The sequence below is a fragment of the Chiroxiphia lanceolata genome, chromosome 6 (genome assembly GCF_009829145.1).
Source record: "Chiroxiphia lanceolata isolate bChiLan1 chromosome 6, bChiLan1.pri, whole genome shotgun sequence".
Taxonomy (NCBI): domain Eukaryota; kingdom Metazoa; phylum Chordata; class Aves; order Passeriformes; family Pipridae; genus Chiroxiphia; species Chiroxiphia lanceolata.
The window spans coordinates 26,907,866-26,925,651 of NC_045642.1; the positions used below are offsets into that span (position 1 = coordinate 26,907,866).

Consider the following 17,786-nt stretch of genomic DNA (forward strand, 5'->3'; position numbering starts at 1 on the left):
AGCCAGTTGAATGGCATTCATACATGTATATTTTTCTTTTTTTAAAGCACAGCTGTGTAAGCGTATTCTCCCTGGATGCATTATGAACCATAGATGTCTACCTGACTTTTCCATGGGAACATATGAAGAAAAGGTCCTGTGTAACTGCTGGCTGGAATCTAAGCATTTCAAGTCAGGTACCAGGACCCTGATAAAGAGACCCAGGCTACGGTCAGAAACACTTTCCAGAAACTCATTCTGCTTATCCCTTGTAGCGAGGGCAATAAATGAGAGAGAGGAAGAGACAAAGCTCACTGCAGGAAAGCAAGTCGACAAAAGCAACTAACTCTGTTTTGGTTTCATCACCTGAGATGCTGTACATTGAACTTTGGAGACCTTGGCTATCTGAAACAGAAGTGCATTTTGCCAGGGCAGACTCATATCTAATTAAGAGGTAATAATGAAATTATTATTAAGCTCACAGTCATTTTCATAGTTGGACAAAAATTAAATGTAAAATGCCCTCTATATACTGCATGGTAGCTGCTTTTCTTACCCTCTACCTGTCTAGTTTCTCATGTAGTTATTTTTATTCTAGACTAGACCAGAGCTGTTTAATATTTCCTCCTCCACCCTCTCTCCACATCTGAGTGCCTGCTGTTCACTATTCTAACAAGTCAACAGGTGGAAAAAGGCATAATGACCCTGCTGAATCAACATCCTGTGAGGCTAGTCCTGTGAGGCTTAGGATAATCATTATCCTAACTGGAAAGCAGCATCATAGTCCTCTGGAGGTATGGGGTAGGCAACTCTTACAGAACATTCTTACCGAATGCTCTTCTTTCAAGAGTTTCAAAGCTTGTGGGGAAAATGTGTTCTTTGCTCTGTGCTTAGCCTGAAAGCTGCTCAGGAACGTAGCAATGAGGATGTGGAGCAAAATGTCTGTCCCCACTATACTTGCAGACACATGTGAAGCAAGGTCAGCCCACACTCTAACCTGTCTGGAATCTATGAATCTGCATGAGAGTGATGCTGATCCCTGACTAACTCACCTGGTTTCTGAGCTGGCCTCAATTGCTCATGCTGGCTGCCACAACTTCCAGTTTGAAGCTCCCTCTAGTACCAAGAGAACAGGTCAGCTCCAGCATATTGATTGACTGAAAAAAATGAAATCCTTTCTCAGATGTTTCTCTAAGAAAACAATTTTAAACAGGCAAAAAACAAGTTGATCAAACAACCACCCAAGGGCACGGCTGCAGTGTTGTATCAACACATTGGGGTTTCGGAGGCACAGAGCAGCACTTGCTGCCCCTGTCACACAGTACTTGGGCAACACTCAGATGATCCAGTGATAGGACTACATCTGCACGTCAGTATGGCTGTCTGGAGAGACACATCATGCTCCCTGCCTGGCCACAGGTAGTGAGAAGGGCTTTGTGTGTAAGGAGAACAAGTTCAAGGAAAGGTTTAATATCACACTGAGAAGACTCACGTATCACTTCTGCTCCATTGCTTTGTGTCTTCTTTTATCATGATATTTTTAACTAGGAAAATCATTTTGTTTAAAATCACTTCTAAAATGTTTCTTTTACTTGGAGCCCTACAGGAACATTACAGAACTATTGCAAGATGCTATTTCTTAGAAAAGCACAGAGGATTTCTGCAACAGAGAAAAAACATTTTCAGATATTTCATTACCTAATGCTTAAATATATGGCATTTAATTTACTAAGACATCTGTTCCCTCTCATTATTTAAGGCATCCCTCAGAAGACTACTTTAAGAACACATCATTCAAAACCAAATGCTGGAAATACCAAAGAAAAATGATATAATTTATTCATGGGACATTGTCCTTTCTGTCAAGGAAGAATTCATGACCTCTAGAGTGAAGCTGAAAGTCCTGTTGCCTTTGCTTATCATTAACTGATCTCCGTCCAGGTGCTGCCCTGTGGAGATGGGCCCTACAGGAACAAGCCTTGTTCTGAAGTAAAGGCAATCTATGGCAACAGTGAGGAGGCAATAGTGGCACAACAAAAGGAACAGCAGCAATCGGTGGGGTGGGTGAGCACACGGAGAAGCACATGTCCCAGCGCAAGCCACATGTGGGAACCTTTAATGAGCTTCAACAGAAGCAGCAGTGAATGACTGGCCAGCAGATTAGCAGCTTGACTGCTGCCGTGGGAGAGCTTATTTTGGACACCATGAGCAAGAGCAACATCAGGAGGCATGTCATGGAGCAGCAGGTTTACTGATTGTTTCTAGACATGTCACTGGATGAAAAGTAGTTTCTCCATTTCAAGTGGTTTGGTATTTATTGGAGGACAGGACTGGCAGAACAGAAGCTGTGCAGGTGGGTTAGAATCATCTACTCTAGTTTCACTCAAGATAAGGTTCTAGTAGTGGTTAAGTCAGTGTAAGGGTTTTTCAGTAACTTTTCATAAATTTGATATTACAATTGTAAAATTTGGCCCTTCTGATGATGAAACAGGTGTGTGGTAAGACTTGTACTGCAATACCTAGAGGAAGCTGGTGATTCCTGCCTGTTTCTCTTTCATATTATTGAGATCAAAGAAAAAAAGAGCAGGTCTTTGTATTAATAAAACTATACAAAAAGTTTCTTTAAAAATCACTGGCAAGATCTTTCTCTTTAGGACAAACTGAAGAAACTGTGACATTTCAGCCCACTTCAAAAATAACTAGAAAGATAGTATGCTTTAGTTTGAAAATCGGAAACATCCGTTCCCTGTCCCAGTTCCTTTTCACTGAATTTAGAAGTCCAATGCTGTTTCAGAGTTAGCCTGTCTCTTCAGTCGCTTCACAGACACAAAGAATTGTAATCACAAATCACATAATGCTGTGCTCAGCTTTCAACAAAAGAGGAACAATTCTAGTTGCATTTAAACAGTGTCTCCCAAGCATACATATCAGCCGTCCCTTGTTTTCAAAGACATCCCTCAGTTCTTTCCCAAATGTATGCATGTTTCTCCCAGATGTGATGACTCTGATGTTTTACTGTTGAACAGCATAAATTTAAGAACTGTCAACTGCATTTCTTTTTCCCCTGTGCAGTGCCAGGTCCCAGTCCTGTACAGGCTGGTGCACATTTTCAACTCCATGTCCACTGTGAGTAATTCCACACACTAGAATTGATAGTCTGGATAAAACTGAGCACATGCATAAATCTTTGTAGAAGAGGTTTTTTTGTTTGTTTGTTTGGTTTGTTTTGTTTTGTTTTGGGGTTTTTGTTTGTTTGTTTTGTTTTGTGGGGGGGTTTTTTGTGTGTTTTTTTTTTCCCTCCAGCAGCTCTGGTTTCCTTCATTAATTTTTCCTCACCCTTAGCAACAAGGCACTTTTATTGAGCAATAGGACAATAGGGTTGGTAGGAATGGATAATATTCGCATTTTCTGAAATAATCTTTTTCTTATGTACCACCTCTTGGGTTGCAGGCCACATCTGGGGCTGAAAGTTAAGATACCTAAATAATTCCGCAATTCTACACTTCTATTCCTAGCTCCATGGACTTCAATTTCTTTTATTTTTAAAACAATTGCAACATTACCAACTCTTGCAATCTTATTGTAAATCTCACAAAATTTGATATCTTTTGGAAAGCCACAGTTCCTGGAACCTTGTGATTTTTGACGCAGCAACAAGCATGGATTTCTCTATGGCATGTGTGTATCAAAACAAAAGCCTATCAAAGGTTAGAAACGGACATTTTAAATTCACTTCCTGCACTGTTACTGTGACATGACTGGAGCTGATAGAGATTAGAATGATGTCCTGTTATGCCTCTGGGTGTTTTTATCTATATATGCAGGTTCCTGACCAGTTGAACCCTAAGATCTTAGTGCTGCTAAGCCCTTGTTCCTGCTCAGAACCCCACTTGGAATGCAAACAACCTTTTCCTGAAATTCAGGCAGTGCAGGTTCACACAGGCACAAGCTGTGATGATGCCAGTGTGCCGGCCACATTGGGGAAGACCATATTCCATGCAGATTGCCTGCCATGGTAAATCTGTGCCTGAACTTCAGCAAATTTTCATGGACTGTATATTTTGAAGGATCATCTCCAATTGCTATGAATACTCTGGGTTTGAATTAGTGACTGAAGATGGGGCAGTCACCAAAGATGGGAAAGGGAGTAGAGTACCCACAGAAGGAAATAAGGAAGACAGAGGACAGATTGCAATAAAGGGCAGAGCACATTAAGGAAGAGGGAGCTAGCAGGACTTTTCTATCCTGAGAAATTCTGGTTTCCTTTCTGCCCTTTAGGGCTTTGATGTGACCAGTGTGGATACGCACAGTCTCTTTGAACTCAGAGACAGCACTGTATCCTAAATGTATGCCCTCTAATAGCAATTGGTGGCTTATGAAATCTGCCTCCCCACATCTCTCTTGTAGTTGGTAGCTGCCACGGCATGGTAGGGCAGCTGTCTGTTTTCCCATTCGAGAAGCACAGGAATAAGCATGGTGGCTTCTGAACTCTTCCATGGGGAACAGATATTAGACAGCTCCAGAGAAAAACCTTCTTGCAGACCTGATGTATGTTTGCTTCTAGGGTCTCATCTGCTATGTGCCAATACACTAATGTCCAAGTTTCTGACTCCATGGGCATCTTGATGTGACAATGGGCTGCCAGACTCCAGACTCCAGACTCTATCAAAAACTTTGAAGGGCTGAGGGAAGAAGGAGCTCCAGGACCTCATCATAGTGGGAACCTATGGGAACCTATGCACCCCCATAGTAGGGCTGTGGAGTCCCATGGTCATCCAGGAACACCCAGCTTGGCTGCTTATGGGTTTGGCTTTGCTGGCAGTCTCCATACCAGCTAGATCTGGGAACACTGTAGCCCCAGTAAAGGATCCACACAGATGTGAAGTGTTAGAAGATGTGTTTCACCCAAGCCAGGCTGCCCTGTGGTGAGGCATCACTCCATAACTTTTTCATCTCCATAGTGAAATGCAGGACCCACATCTTTCCAGAAGCATCCTAGCGCTGTTGTTCTGCAGAAGACCCAGACACAGTGTGATGACCTGCCCTTCAGGGGAAGGAATTACCCAAGATTCATAAATGCTTGTAGTGCAAAGAAACAACAGAAGTCAGAGGGTCTGCAAACAATGAGGATGATTCGTAGACAAATTAATTTGCTTCAACAATTCAATCTGTTTGCGAGACCAAGATGGGTTAAATAACACCTGTTGGTGTCCTACGTTTTTTGTCATGTATGGGCCAATTTCCCAAATTTCTGGTGTCACTGTCCAAAGGATGCTCGATGTTTACTTAGCTGTTGTTGGTCGTGTCAGGGTGAGTGTAATTTCACCATTTTTTGGAACTACTATATTAAGTTTGAATGTTAGGACAACCCAGGTTCCATTTTGCCAGAAACACACTACGGCAACCGGTTCAACCAGGGTAAAGGTGGACAGGACGACAAGGGGCGGTGGAGGCGGGGGGCCCAACCACGGGCCCTAAGGGGCGGCGGGCACGGCAGGACAGGACCCTAACGTGCCTCAGCCTTCCTTCGGGTCTCACTTGGCTCTTGTGTGGGAGACGCACCCCCAGGTCTCCCATGACAGGGGGTCGGAGCTCGAGCAGCGCCGGCCGCCTCCCCACACACCGCCCGCCCCGACCATCCACCGGCCCGAGAAGCGATCCCTCCGCCAGCGCGCCCGTCTCCCTCCGCCGCCCCCGGCGCCGCGGTGTGGCCCGCGCGAGCCGCCGTAGCGCTGCCGGGCCGGGCCGGAGAGCGGCGGGACGGGCGGGCGTTCCCCCCTGCGCTGCCGGGGCTCGGCGGGCGGGTCCGGCCGCGGCCCCCCGCGCCTCCCCGGCACCCCGCACTGCGGAGCCGCCTCCTCGCTGCTGCAGCCGCCGCCGCGGGTACGGCCCCCGCCCCGCCCGCGGGGGCGGCCCGCGCCGCGGCCCCTCCTCGGGGCAGGCCGGCTGCATGGGCAGGAGCTGCGGGCATCGCGGGCGCCGCGCTCGCCTCTCCTGGGCGCCAGGTAGGAGAGGATCACTCGGTGGGGTGAGCTGGGGCTGGGGCGCGGGAGGAGGCGCGGCCCCTCGGCCGCAGTGCTGCCGCCGCAGGGAGGGGGCTGGCGGCTGTGCCGGCTTGGACGTGTCTCTCTGCCTCTCCTCTCTCCCCCCTTCTCTCTCTCCCTCCCTTCCTCCGTCTCTCTCTCTTTCTCCCCCGCCCCCATTTTGCACGGAGGCCGGGAGGATATCTCACTGCAGGCTCTGACTGCATCCCTCTTTCACCCCCGGCCACCGCAGGCGCTCCGGGAAAGGTGAAGGTTTTGGCCGGGGGTCTGTAATCGTTGGCACAGCTGTAGTGCCTCCATGATCCACCTCATAAATAGGGGGTGGGGGGTTGTGGGAACATTATGTGCCTTTATTATCTGGTATCGCACACTGTATATTGTGTGCACTTAAAGCGGAGATAAATTTATGAGAGTTAAAAACTCCCTCGTGTGTATTCTCGGGGCGTTTCTGCGACTAGGCATTTAATAGTCAAGTACAGTATTGTGCTTTCCAGACTCTGAAACATTAGGTCGAATGGATGAGCATGGAGCAAAAGCAAGGGGCTGGATAGACTCCGTTAATGGACTCCAATGGTGGGAATTTTTGTCTTTGTCGTAAGATGATACTGAAGTGTAAAACATCTACATTTTGGATTTGGGAACTGGTTTAGATGTGCTAATTGATACTAAATGGATGATAATTTATGTGGAAGCCTCAGAGAATAGTAATGCTGCATCCATCCTTGTCATAAGCTCTTGAGTTTACGTTTCTTGCAAAGACTGAGGCTAGAATTTATTGTGAGTGTTGTATTGACCCACGGGTGCATCTTTCAGTTTAGATTACTGCTGATTTGATCCTCTGGAATCTGCGAAAGGAAAGTTTGCCAGCCTCTCTGAATAGCTTTGCAGAGTAACAGGAGTGGAGTTCCCGAGCAGAATCGCTGAGAGATATGTGAACGATTGTGAGCAAGGCTGAGGACATCGGTATTTCTGCCTCAAACCTGGGCTCATTCCCCAGGCACGGTGTCTGTGTGTGGGGTGAATACCCTTGTGGCACCTGGAGATGATGTCGGTTGAAGGGTCTACGATAACAAGTCGGATCAAAAATCTACTTCGCTCCCCTTCCATTAAGCTGAGGAGAAGCAAGCCTGGGAACAAGCGAGAGGATATAGGCAGCAAGGTGAGTGCTATGTGGTGCAGCTAGCATGGTTTAACTTTGTTGTCTAAGTTCCCATCTATACTGACAGTGCTGCTTTGGGAGACCTGTATAACTGTAGAATGATACAGGGACACTGATCTGTGACTGGTATGTCTTTTAGCTGGGATCTTTTCTGTGCTGCAGATCCTTGCTAAAACCTGTATTTCTCTTCTGAAACTCTTTTTGCTTCTGTGGTATGTACCCAGTCTGTATCAGAAAGCTTTTGGGATTTCCCGCACTGTGGTGTGTAGAGCTGTTACAGATGACTGATAGGAGGAATATAATGCTGCCTCTTCGTCCATGTTACGAACTGCTAACCTGCATTACCAGAAGCTAAGGGTACAGAAACTGGTCTGTGTAAGCGGTTGCTCTCACCCTGCAAAGGATGTTCTGTGAGCATGTGGGAGGGGAAGGATGATCTGAAAGATGAAGGATGCGAAACATGTCTTGGAGGTGTCTGTTCTGTTGGTGTCTGCATTCCACAGACCTGGATGTTCTTTCTTCTGTGTTCAGCTGTGTGCCTCAGACACCCTTCCTTGGGGATATCTTCTATGGGATATAATTGGTTCTACCAGAAAAATCTATCATTCTTGGTGTTGTGAGGAATTCCTGACAGACAGTCACTCACTGGGAATTAACTAGTGTCATGAGGAAAGGAGGATGACTTAAACCCAGGTTCAGGGAGAACAGGAGCTGGGTGGCATTGCCTTGTGCTGACAATGCACCTGTGAGTCAGGGCACCTTCTTCTGTCCCTGCCACTGATTCTCCTGTAACCCTGGGCAAATCACTCAGCCTTTGTGCAGCTCTCTCTCCATAAATAGAAAGCTTAATCCCTCCCCTTTTGAGAAGACTCACTAATAAATAAGAAATGCTTGTAATCCATGTCTGCAAAGTGCATTTGTTGGTCTCAACACAGTAATGCTTCAAAATTTATCTCTTGAAGAGCACGTGTAAAACTTCAGAGGAAATAAATGGCACTGTACCTAAAAATTGTCTGTCCCCAGCATGAAATCCTGTTCTCAGAACTCTGATTCACGTCCAAGTTTCCCTTAGGTGGCTCTTTAATACCAAGGAACACAATATTCTTGTCTTGCCATGCTAGAGAAAACCCTGTATGGCTTCCTCAAAGTTGTCTAGAGGAGAGCCCCTAGTGCTTGTGCGTGACCTCGGCGTGTGCGTGTGCTGCGTTTAATGCACCCTGTGGATTGCCAGTGAAATGTGCTTTCTAGCTGTTGCTGAAGAGTAGTTGGTTGGTCTGTCTGTATTCTGCAGAGACTTTCATTGGAAGAGACAAAAGCCACCTATACCCCCTCAAGTATGGTGGGAATTGGATTCTGGCTCTGTGGTCTGCACACTCCTTTTCAGGGCCAGGACCTGCTGCTACACACCCTGGGTATTCTCTGGTACATGTTTCATTTTGTTTTTCTTACATGTGCCTTTTAGAAGAGCTCCATTTTATCCCTTGTGCTGTTTCCCAGTGTGCTGTCAGGGCTGTCTGAACCCCTGGAGATATCATGGATTCATTCCGCACCATCAAATTAGGGTTTCAGGGCTAGATTTTGTATACCTTACTAATAAGAACAGTTAATCAGTGAGATGCAAAGGAACTGCTGGGGAGTTTACTGGTAGAATCAATTTGTCATTATGAGAAGTTAGGTGCTGGTGTTGGTTTTCTCAAGTAATCTGCTCTGAATTAGCTCAAATGAGTTGTGGTCTGCCTTCAGTGGGACAGGCAAAGGAGCAGGCAGGGCAAAAAGGAGTGAGCCCTTTACCAAAGATCTGACATATGTGGGTATCCCTCTGCCATGGGTGTGCTCTTCTGCTTTCCAAGGTGAGAAGCAGCTCGACTTTTCTAAAATAGCAGGAAACAGATCTCAGTATGCTATTTGGTGTGAGTGTAAATCCCTTGGGATTAAAACTGAGCATTGTATGCTCCTGAGGAATCTTTTCTGACCTGCAGGGAGGAATTTTTCAGGCATCTTTGTCTCTTGGACTTCTTGAGAAATGACTGCTCCAAGAGATGTATGTAACTGGTCACATGGAAGCACGGAAGGGCCTATGAAGTTGGTCATCTCTGCTGAATACTGCTTGGTTACATAGGATGGAGCTTTTATTGCAACGAGCTACTTAGTTTAAGATGGACAGGCACCCTCAGTAGCACTGGCTAGACTTCCATGCTCTGATTTTCCCTTCCAGTGGAAAGTGTCCCTGGTGTCCTACTCTTTCCTTTGTCAGTGTGAGGCTTGCCAGGCTGTCTCAGTGGTTAGGGGCAGACCCCTTATGCAGTTTGTCATGTTGAAGAGAAGGCCTGTGAAAATTGCCTCCTTTCAGTGAGGCAGCTGTGTAGTGCTGGGCTGGATGTGGGCAGGCTGTGGGAGGCTGGCTCTGCAGAGACCTGTTTGTGCATTGCTGTGAAAGGGGGAGTGTGGGTACATAGAGATATTTTGCATGATGGCGGTGCAGGACATGCAGTGTGTTACTTGGGAGCTGTACAAGAGAGAACTTGTTTTGTGACTTTTATTAGGACTTATTTCTTGCTGTAATTAATGCATGGTTTTACTGTACAGCTCCAGGAGATCTCTATAGGAGTACAACTAAGGAGCTAATAGGTAATCATGGATATTAAAAAAAAAAAAGGGGTGTGAAGGAGGAATGGAAGCTCTTTAAATAAATAAAATTTTTTGATAAACTGGATGAAGTGTTTGGCTTTTTTGCTGTTTTTTGAAACTATTTTTTTTTTTAATGGGAGTCCTGATTTTTGTTGGTGCCTGACTAGTTTTACGTGTAGGCTTTTTTTTTTGTCTTCTGATGTTCATGGCTTGAATCCAGTTTTTCTGTCCTCTCCAGATCTCTGGTTTTTTGTGTTGAACCAATATAGACATAGAGTACTGTGACTTAAGTCTAGGCCTGTTGACTGTTGGGATTTGTAATGTGTCCGTGTGGCGGTTGGGATCTAAAATTTCCTCAGATAAGTTGGTTGGAGTGCGTTCAATTTCTAGAGGATTACTGACCCTGCCAGAAACCTGGCCATGCCTCTGGTCACGGTGCTTGTGATTCCAGGAGAGACATGGGGTTAAAAACTGGGCACTGAGTGCCTCTGAATCACCCTGCATGAGTGGCACTCTCAGGACAGTGGGGAAGCAAAGAGTTAAAATGTCCCGCTTGCTGTAGTACCCTTCGACTTGGCTACACAACTCTCTCTCTGCTCACAGAAGTAATGTACCTAAGCAGGTACAGTTCCTGCAGGGGCTGTTTGTATTGTTGAGCTCTACACTTGTAAATATAAACCTCTTTTTAACTGATAAAGCTGTGCCTGTTTGGGGAGGGGGAAGGGTGTATGTGTTCTGGTATCCTCAGTCAAACCAGATTACAAATGTCAGTTTAGAAACAAATTGCTACAAAACCTGCTACAAGCTTTCCCTAAAACGGTAAGCCAGCGAATCAGAGAAACATATTTGGAATTTATGCTTGTTTCTTTGATCTCTCCTGTTTTTTCTAAGCCAGAAATATTTCAAGTTACCAGTTTAAAAAGAGTGCTTTGACTAAATCCTGACATTCCTCAGCACGAAGTCATTCTTCACAGGAACTATTGTATTGTGGTCTCCCCCTTCTCCAAGTAGGACATGAACATGTACAGCTGGAGTGGCTGTTCCTGCCTCATGATACTGGGTTGGACTGGGTGGCTCTGCAGGACCTTTTGGAGAGCTTTTTTTTCTGAAAATGAGCCCTAAGTTGCTCCTAGTAAGACAGGGTTTTCTGTCCTCCTTTGGTGAGGCATGATCTGTTACTACCAGCCAGCAGAAACAAGTATGTGTACCTCTGTGTCCTGCCAGTGAGCTTTCACAGATTTAAGAGGGAAGCAGATCCATGGAAGCTTGAGACCCCTTGTGTCTTGTTGTGCCCCTTGCGTTCCCAACACAGTTCTCCAGCTTCTTAATCCCCAGAGAAGCTGCAGGGCTCAGCTAGGACCACAAGCTGTTCTGGACACAGGAGAGTGGAGTCATGTTTCTGGCCTGACTGTAGCTTCCTGCCTTCAGTACACAGTCCTTTTTGTTTGAAAATATCGTGGCTTTCAACATGATTCAGTTTAGACTTAACTAGATCAGCTTAGAATTGCTGAACCTGAAGTGTAACAGAACCAAAAACCACACAGGTTTAGTTCACTGGTATAAATGCATGAAAAATCATCACTTCCCATTAAATCACATAGGCTGAGGCTTGTTGCAGAGTGGAATTCTTTGTAAGACTTTGGGAACAATTTGACCCTGCAGCAGCAGAGCCTCCTGGGTTCCTCGTGGGCAATACTTCCCAGGGAGCTGGATGTGGGGCTGAGCAGCCTGACTCTGTGGGTAGTTAGAGAGCAGCCTGTCTGATGCTGTTTTTGTTTTGGCAGGATTTGGAAGGGTCTTTTACATAATGATGGTGCTTTTGAGAAACTGTTCAGTGCAGTATTGCCCCATTGGCCTTCTTCATTCCACTGCAGTCTGAGCAGTGCTCAGCCCACCATCCCTGGGACCAGTGCAGCCAGGGGCACAGCTGAGGGGATGCATCTAACCCTTGTCTGGCTGTCTGCTGCTGTGCCTGTTCTGCTTCATCATCCATGAATGTTACTTGGCCCCAACTGATAGCTTGAGATCTTTCTCACAGCTCTCCACTGCATAATCTAAACACACCCAATTGCTTCAACAGCTTAGGGCCTGCTGTCCAGAGATAGGAGGGATTTCATGTCTGTCTCTGGTCAGGTTTATAACGGTGTCCCTTAAAGCAGAGGACAAAGGCTGGTTGGCTTTTCCATAGCCAGACCTGCATTTCAGTGGTGTGTCTGTATCTGTGGATAAAGTCAGTGGAACAATGGAGAGTGTCATAGCTCAGGGGGTGAATCCTTCCCTACTGGTCTGCTCTGGTCCCCCTTACTCCATCCTCAAATACATGGCGCTCAAGATGACTCTGTTAACAGTTTCACACACAGGGTTTCCTTGTTTCATTCTTCACTCCATGAATGTTATGCCTTGTCCTGAAATTACAGGGTGATCTGGCTAGCTCTCCTGGTCTGAACGTGAGTATTAAATGTGGCTTACATACACAGAGCATATCAAAGCCGAAGTTTTTGTGCTGGTGAACTGCAGTACCAATGGCTTTTGGTTCTTGGAGGATGGTGGATATAAAAGCATATAACAATTCAACATATTTGGTTTTGTAGCCTGCAGCTGTATCCATGAACCACTGTGATCCTTCTTGCCAATCTTGAAACGAGATTGGCAGGAAGATCCACCCTTCTAGCCACCCCTAAATCATGTGCTGTCTTTACTGTGAAAGACAGCGGGGGAAAATCTCTCCATAGCAGGGGAAGTGTGATGATGTGCTAGTGGCTGGGGTGCAGTCAGCATGAACAACACAAACCAGGTCATTTGCCTAGTGGGTTTAAATGGTTCTTGCTTCCCCTGGGTGGTCATACCCTGCTTGCCTGGATGGTCTTTTAGAACTGCTGTGGTGTTGCCTTGTATGTTGTTCTTCATCTCTCTCAGATGAGTTGGGTATTCTGAGAAGGCATGTGAGAGTTAGCTAACCTGTCTGGAGATGCTTGTAAGCAGGTTTACACTGTCCTGCTGTGCTGGATAAGCTGTACACCTAGAGACTGATGACCCCCTTTTGCTTGCAGGCTGTTCTGTGGTGGGCTGTGAAGCATGTGGTGTTTGCCAAAGACCTGGCTGGGATAGGAAGGTGGCAGAGGTGTTGCAGTGGTACATTTGCAGTCAGAGCTGTTGTTCGCTGTGGTCCAAGGGGGCTGGTGGAGAAAGGCATCGACAGACGCAGTGGAAGGAGTCCTCCTTCATTGTGTACCATCTATTTCACTAGCTGTGTGCTTGGTCCTACCTGTGGTGTATTACCTCACTTGTTTCAGGAGGGCAGAACAGTTGAAGTGATGGTTGGAAGTGAGGCCAGGCTGGGCCATAATCTGCTTTTGTGTCTTCAAGGATCTGCAAGCACCTGTAAAAGGACTTGTATATTGTTTTACTTTCCTTTGTGTCTAATGAAAAGTAACTCCACGGCACTGCCGCCTTTTCTGGCTGAGAAAGTGGTGGTCAGCATTTTGAAGGCCTGGCAAATTGTAGTAGATATTTTGTTTCCTGTTCATCAGGTCTTAGGGAGAAGTTGCTTGATTAACTTTGGTACAATTTTCTGTGAGAGTGTGAAAGCAAACACCGTGTACTAGCTAGTCTTTGGCTTACTTAAAAGGTCTGTTGTGTTGATCTTTGGTGCCAGGAGTGGCACTTACATGGCATTCAAACAGAGCTTAGCCCTGACATTAATGCTGAATGATCCCAGCTAAGATTTGAATAACTATCACCAAGGCCAGCTTCAGTTACTCCAGGCTTCCCTTTGTGCCTGATGTACCTGCCTCCGCACAGCTGGAAGTGTCTGAGGGCTTTGGTACATGCGTAGCAGAGTTATGACATGCTCCCTGCGCTGATTTCCAGCTCCAGATGTGGGCTGGTCCCTTTGCCTGAAACCCTGCAGGCTCTGCTGAGGCTGTACCCACCAAAGGGTGGCTACTGCAATTCGGAAAAACCTTCTACTATTTCCTTTCACCACAGCCTTGCCCTGAGCACGTGCCTGTGTGTTGTACAAGGAAAATACAACTGAGGCCTGCAGCTGTTGTAATCAGCTGTTGTGATCTGTATTCAAAAATGTTGTTGTCAAGTATTTTGACATTGCTAGTATTTGTATGTTCATAGATGTGGTTCTACAGGAAGGCTGAGGCTGACCTAAGCATTGAATCTTGATCTTCTAAGGCCAAATCTTAGCCTTAGTCACAAAGCTCAACTTTTTGCAGATTACCAGGGATGTTTATCACCTCTCCTATGTGAGGAGGACTTGCGTTCATTTAAGATAATTTGCTTAAAAGTCCCCAAACTGTACTCTTGTAAGTGCTGACTTTGTTCCATTGTCACTAATGATTTCAGTGGCTCTGGTGATGATGACTTTCCAACAGGCTCAAGCAGATTAAGCACGGTAAGAATTTGAGCTGTGGAAACCCCACTAAGCCTTGTAAATTTGCTCATGTCCGAAGAGACCAGTACTGTTGTTAGTTACTCTGAGGAAACTGATTGAAAATAGTACTGTAGAAGACTATGAACTGCTGGTGTATTCAGAGTTTCCAAGTCAAGAGCAATAAATGCCAAACCTGCTTGTTCTCCCAAATACAGTATTAAAATTCACAATTGGTTAAGAAGGGTAATGTGATATAACAACTAATACGAGATTTCTTACTTGATGAAATTTTAACAATCGCATTCCTTCTTTACAGTGATACTTTAATTTCTGCGTCTCCCAGACATTTTGTGTAGTTAGGCTGAAATTTCCCCCATCATGGATCCAAAAGAGATTCCTTCCTCTGGAGGAAAGTAGATTATCAGAGGTTGCTCAGTAGTAGAGAGTCATAACATTAACAAATGGCTTGAGAGCAGGTAGATGGAGAACTTTCTGAAAGAAGGAGAAAGCAACATCGTTGCAGTGTCAATGGGTTCAAGGATACAGACTTGTAAAGCTCTCTGCTCCTGTTCTCTCCCAAATAGGCAGTGCAAAGAACAGTACTGCCTGTTCAGAAACCCTTCCCTGTCGACAGGCAGGCCCAGCGTAGGGCAGTTCTTTGAAGTGCCAGTATTGAAGTGTTAGCTGTTCTCCTGTGCTCAACAGTGGTAGCCTTTGAGCTCTCCCAAGGACTTTGAAATTGCTTGCTCATTTTTGAGTAGAGCATAAGGGGCTGCTCGTCTTTGAAGTCTTGTTTGCTTTCATTTGCAAAACAAAAAAAGATTAAAAACCCCACCATTGCTCAAACCAGGCTTTGCACAAAAAGAGCTTGAGTTCGTTGCTCAGTCCCTAATGCAATCTAGATGCTGGAGTTGCTAAAACATTGAATAGGATTGAGGATGAAAGGAATGTGTGCAAGACCTGCCTCCTTATTTGGTGACAGCTCCTGGTGTTCAGAACTTGCTGTGCTCTGTGCTTCAGCCATGGTCGTGCTGTGAGGCTGTAACTGGGACCATAAGGGGATAGGGATGGTGTTGAGGGTATCCTGAGTGGGCATAAGTCAGGGTGTACTTGGCTAAGCACTTGCCTGTGCTAGAAACAATTTGCAAGCTGAGCTCCCACAGCAAGCTGGTGACTTGGCATCAGAAGTGTCTGTTGAATGATCCTGTCCCTCAAAGAAACAAACTATACCAGGGAAAGGGCTTCTTTCTACCAGTTACATTGCATCAATATTAGCCTTTTCTTCAAGAGCTTTGTGTGGGCTAAGAGTGATGTTTTTCGTGCTCCTAACCAATGCTTCCCTTCTGCTGAACTGTATAAAGAAAGAGTGAACCTTGAAACAGCTGTGGTTTGGTTTTGTTTTTTGGTTTTTTTTTTTTTTTTAATACAGTTAAAGATTTTGGGTTCTGTGCTCCGCTCTTCAAGCTGTGTCTGATCCTCTTTTTTCCCTCAGTGTAAAACAGACAGGATACTTTTCCACTTACTGCGAAGTGTCCCAGCGTCCAGGGCTTTAAAACAACTGCATAACTCCTTGTATTTGGCTTATCTCCCAGTTTTGAACTAGATATAGTGGTTGTAAGCACAGTTGTTTCAAACCTGTTTTGGGGGTGTCATCCTCCTCGAGCAGCTGGATCCAAAAGCATTGCTGACTGTAAACTGGAACTGACAAATTTGGGATCTGCTTTTTTTGCTTAAGCCCATTTTGTCCCAGCTCATCTAATTTTCTTGGCCTGAATCATGGCCAGACATACTTCAAAAATGGTTCTGTGTATCTTGCCCAACTGTGAGGGCTAGCTGGTGGAAAGTGTTTGCCCACTCTGTTCTCGAAACCCTGCTATGGGAGTGGTGGTTGAAGGGAATGGGGACAAGATGACATAAAGGGCTCTTAATAAAATATATTAACAAATATTCCTGATGAGTCTGTGGTGGCCCTCAATGGATGTAGCTGTTTCTAAAAGCCTGACCTGCTTTTGAGGCTGAAATTGGGATTCCACCTTCCTCTGTACCGGGAGGATAATCTTCCTCCCTGATAATCCATGGCTTGTGCTGCCTGTCTCTTCAGGCTTCTCAAGCTAAGCTGTTGAGATGTATTTACACGCAATCAGCAGCGTGAGTAACTGGTGCTGGGGGAGAACGAGGATGAGGAACTCTGGGAGAGAGGCAGCTTTCTTCAGCTTCCTCACCACTGACGACTTTGGCTGTAACTTCTGAAAGAGCAGGTCTCCTGCATCCCTGTTGTGGTGGGTGGCTTATGGATCCTTGCTTTGTGAAGTTCTTGGCCCATTTTCTGTAGCAGGGCAGCAAGTAAGCTTTTTGATGTCCGAGACCTGCGATAAATAGTTTTTTGATGGAGCCATGAGTGGAAAACTGAGCATGGTGGTGAGGGAGAAGATGCAGCACCTGGACTGTCTCTGGTGTGTTGGAGCTCCTCTAGGTCCTTGGAATGAGCGTTTCTGTGCAGGAGCATCAGAGTGTAAACATGGCTGTTAATAAAATGGCCAGAGGGCTGATTTATGGCACAGCCTGCTGAAGCAAGAGCCGGTGGGCCCCCCAACACCCAGAATGCACTTACATGGCCTGGCCCACCTGCTCGCTGCTTGCTGGGAACTTCACAGCTTCTGCCCTGGCTTCTTCCAGGTGCTGTGGCCTCCCGTGGCCATGGAGATGCTGTGGCACACTTGTGGAGGGGCACCCTGACCCTACCTCCGGTGCTGTGGGTACCTAGTGCCTGGGGAGGCCTTGCACTGCCCCGGGGGAACTGTGACTCTGGATAAGCCTGTGCTGCTTAGTTTAAACACGTTTGGAAAAAAGCAGACAAACCAAGCTCCTAGTCTAGACAAACCCTCTATAATATGCTCAGAGTCTGCACTGTCTTCAGACAGTGTCTGGACCTTTGTGGTGGAACTCTGGTGACCAAGGTTCCAGGCTGACCAGCAAGGCTGGGACATACCACCAGGTTGCCCTGAGCAGTAACACTGCCCTCTGTGGTAGAGGATATGGTGCATGAGATGTGCTGGGCAGCTTTCAGCTCTGCATCTTCACCAAGGGAGCTGAATTGTGTCATTAGTTTGAGAAAATTTGCCTCTTTGGTGAAAGGTGTTTTACAGGGCACCTGGGGAACTGAGGTCACCAGGAGTTAAGAAATACTGCTCACTGTGGAGAGTCTTGTGATGTTCCACCGGGAAAAGGAGAGTGCTTGCTGTGATAAGGCATTTAGTTTTGCTGTCAGTGCTTTCCAGAGGTTTAAAACAATTGGGAACACTCATCACCTACTGCCTAAAGGTTTGTTAACAGGCAACAGAATCTCTTTCTACTCTGTTTTTTTTCTGGCACTTAAGCCTTTTGTACTGGGAGGAGCAACCCAGCTGTCCTTAGTCAGCAGCCCTGGCTGAGGAAGGGAGGAGGCTATGTAAAGAGTGCTGTAACTGTCCAGACAGAGAGAAGCTGGTATTCCTGCCCTGGGCTCTATGGAAGGGAGTTGTGGGCCTGAAGCATGTTTGTGTAGCATTTGGAATTAGTTTAGTTGAGGAGCTCTCATGCTGAGGAGATGGCA

At 46.1% G+C, this 17,786-nt stretch overlaps 1 protein-coding gene across 5 annotated transcripts in view; it reads left to right on the forward strand.

Annotated features, from left to right (window-relative positions):
* The first annotated feature begins 5,897 nt into the window (after window positions 1-5,897).
* The window catches only part of MAPKBP1 (mitogen-activated protein kinase binding protein 1), a 102,695-nt gene continuing 90,806 nt past the window's right edge, over window positions 5,898-17,786 (forward strand). For 4 of the 5 annotated variants that reach the window (XM_032689766.1, XM_032689769.1, XM_032689770.1 and 1 more), the window contains exons 1-2: window positions 5,898-5,984; window positions 6,837-7,182. In XM_032689766.1, the coding sequence (XP_032545657.1) occupies window positions 7,066-7,182 (117 nt within the window). In that variant the 5' untranslated portion in view covers window positions 5,898-5,984; window positions 6,837-7,065. Of the gene's footprint in view, window positions 5,985-6,248; window positions 6,270-6,836; window positions 7,183-17,786 lie in introns of those variants that run through there. The other variant, XM_032689767.1, reaches the window with a different exon arrangement.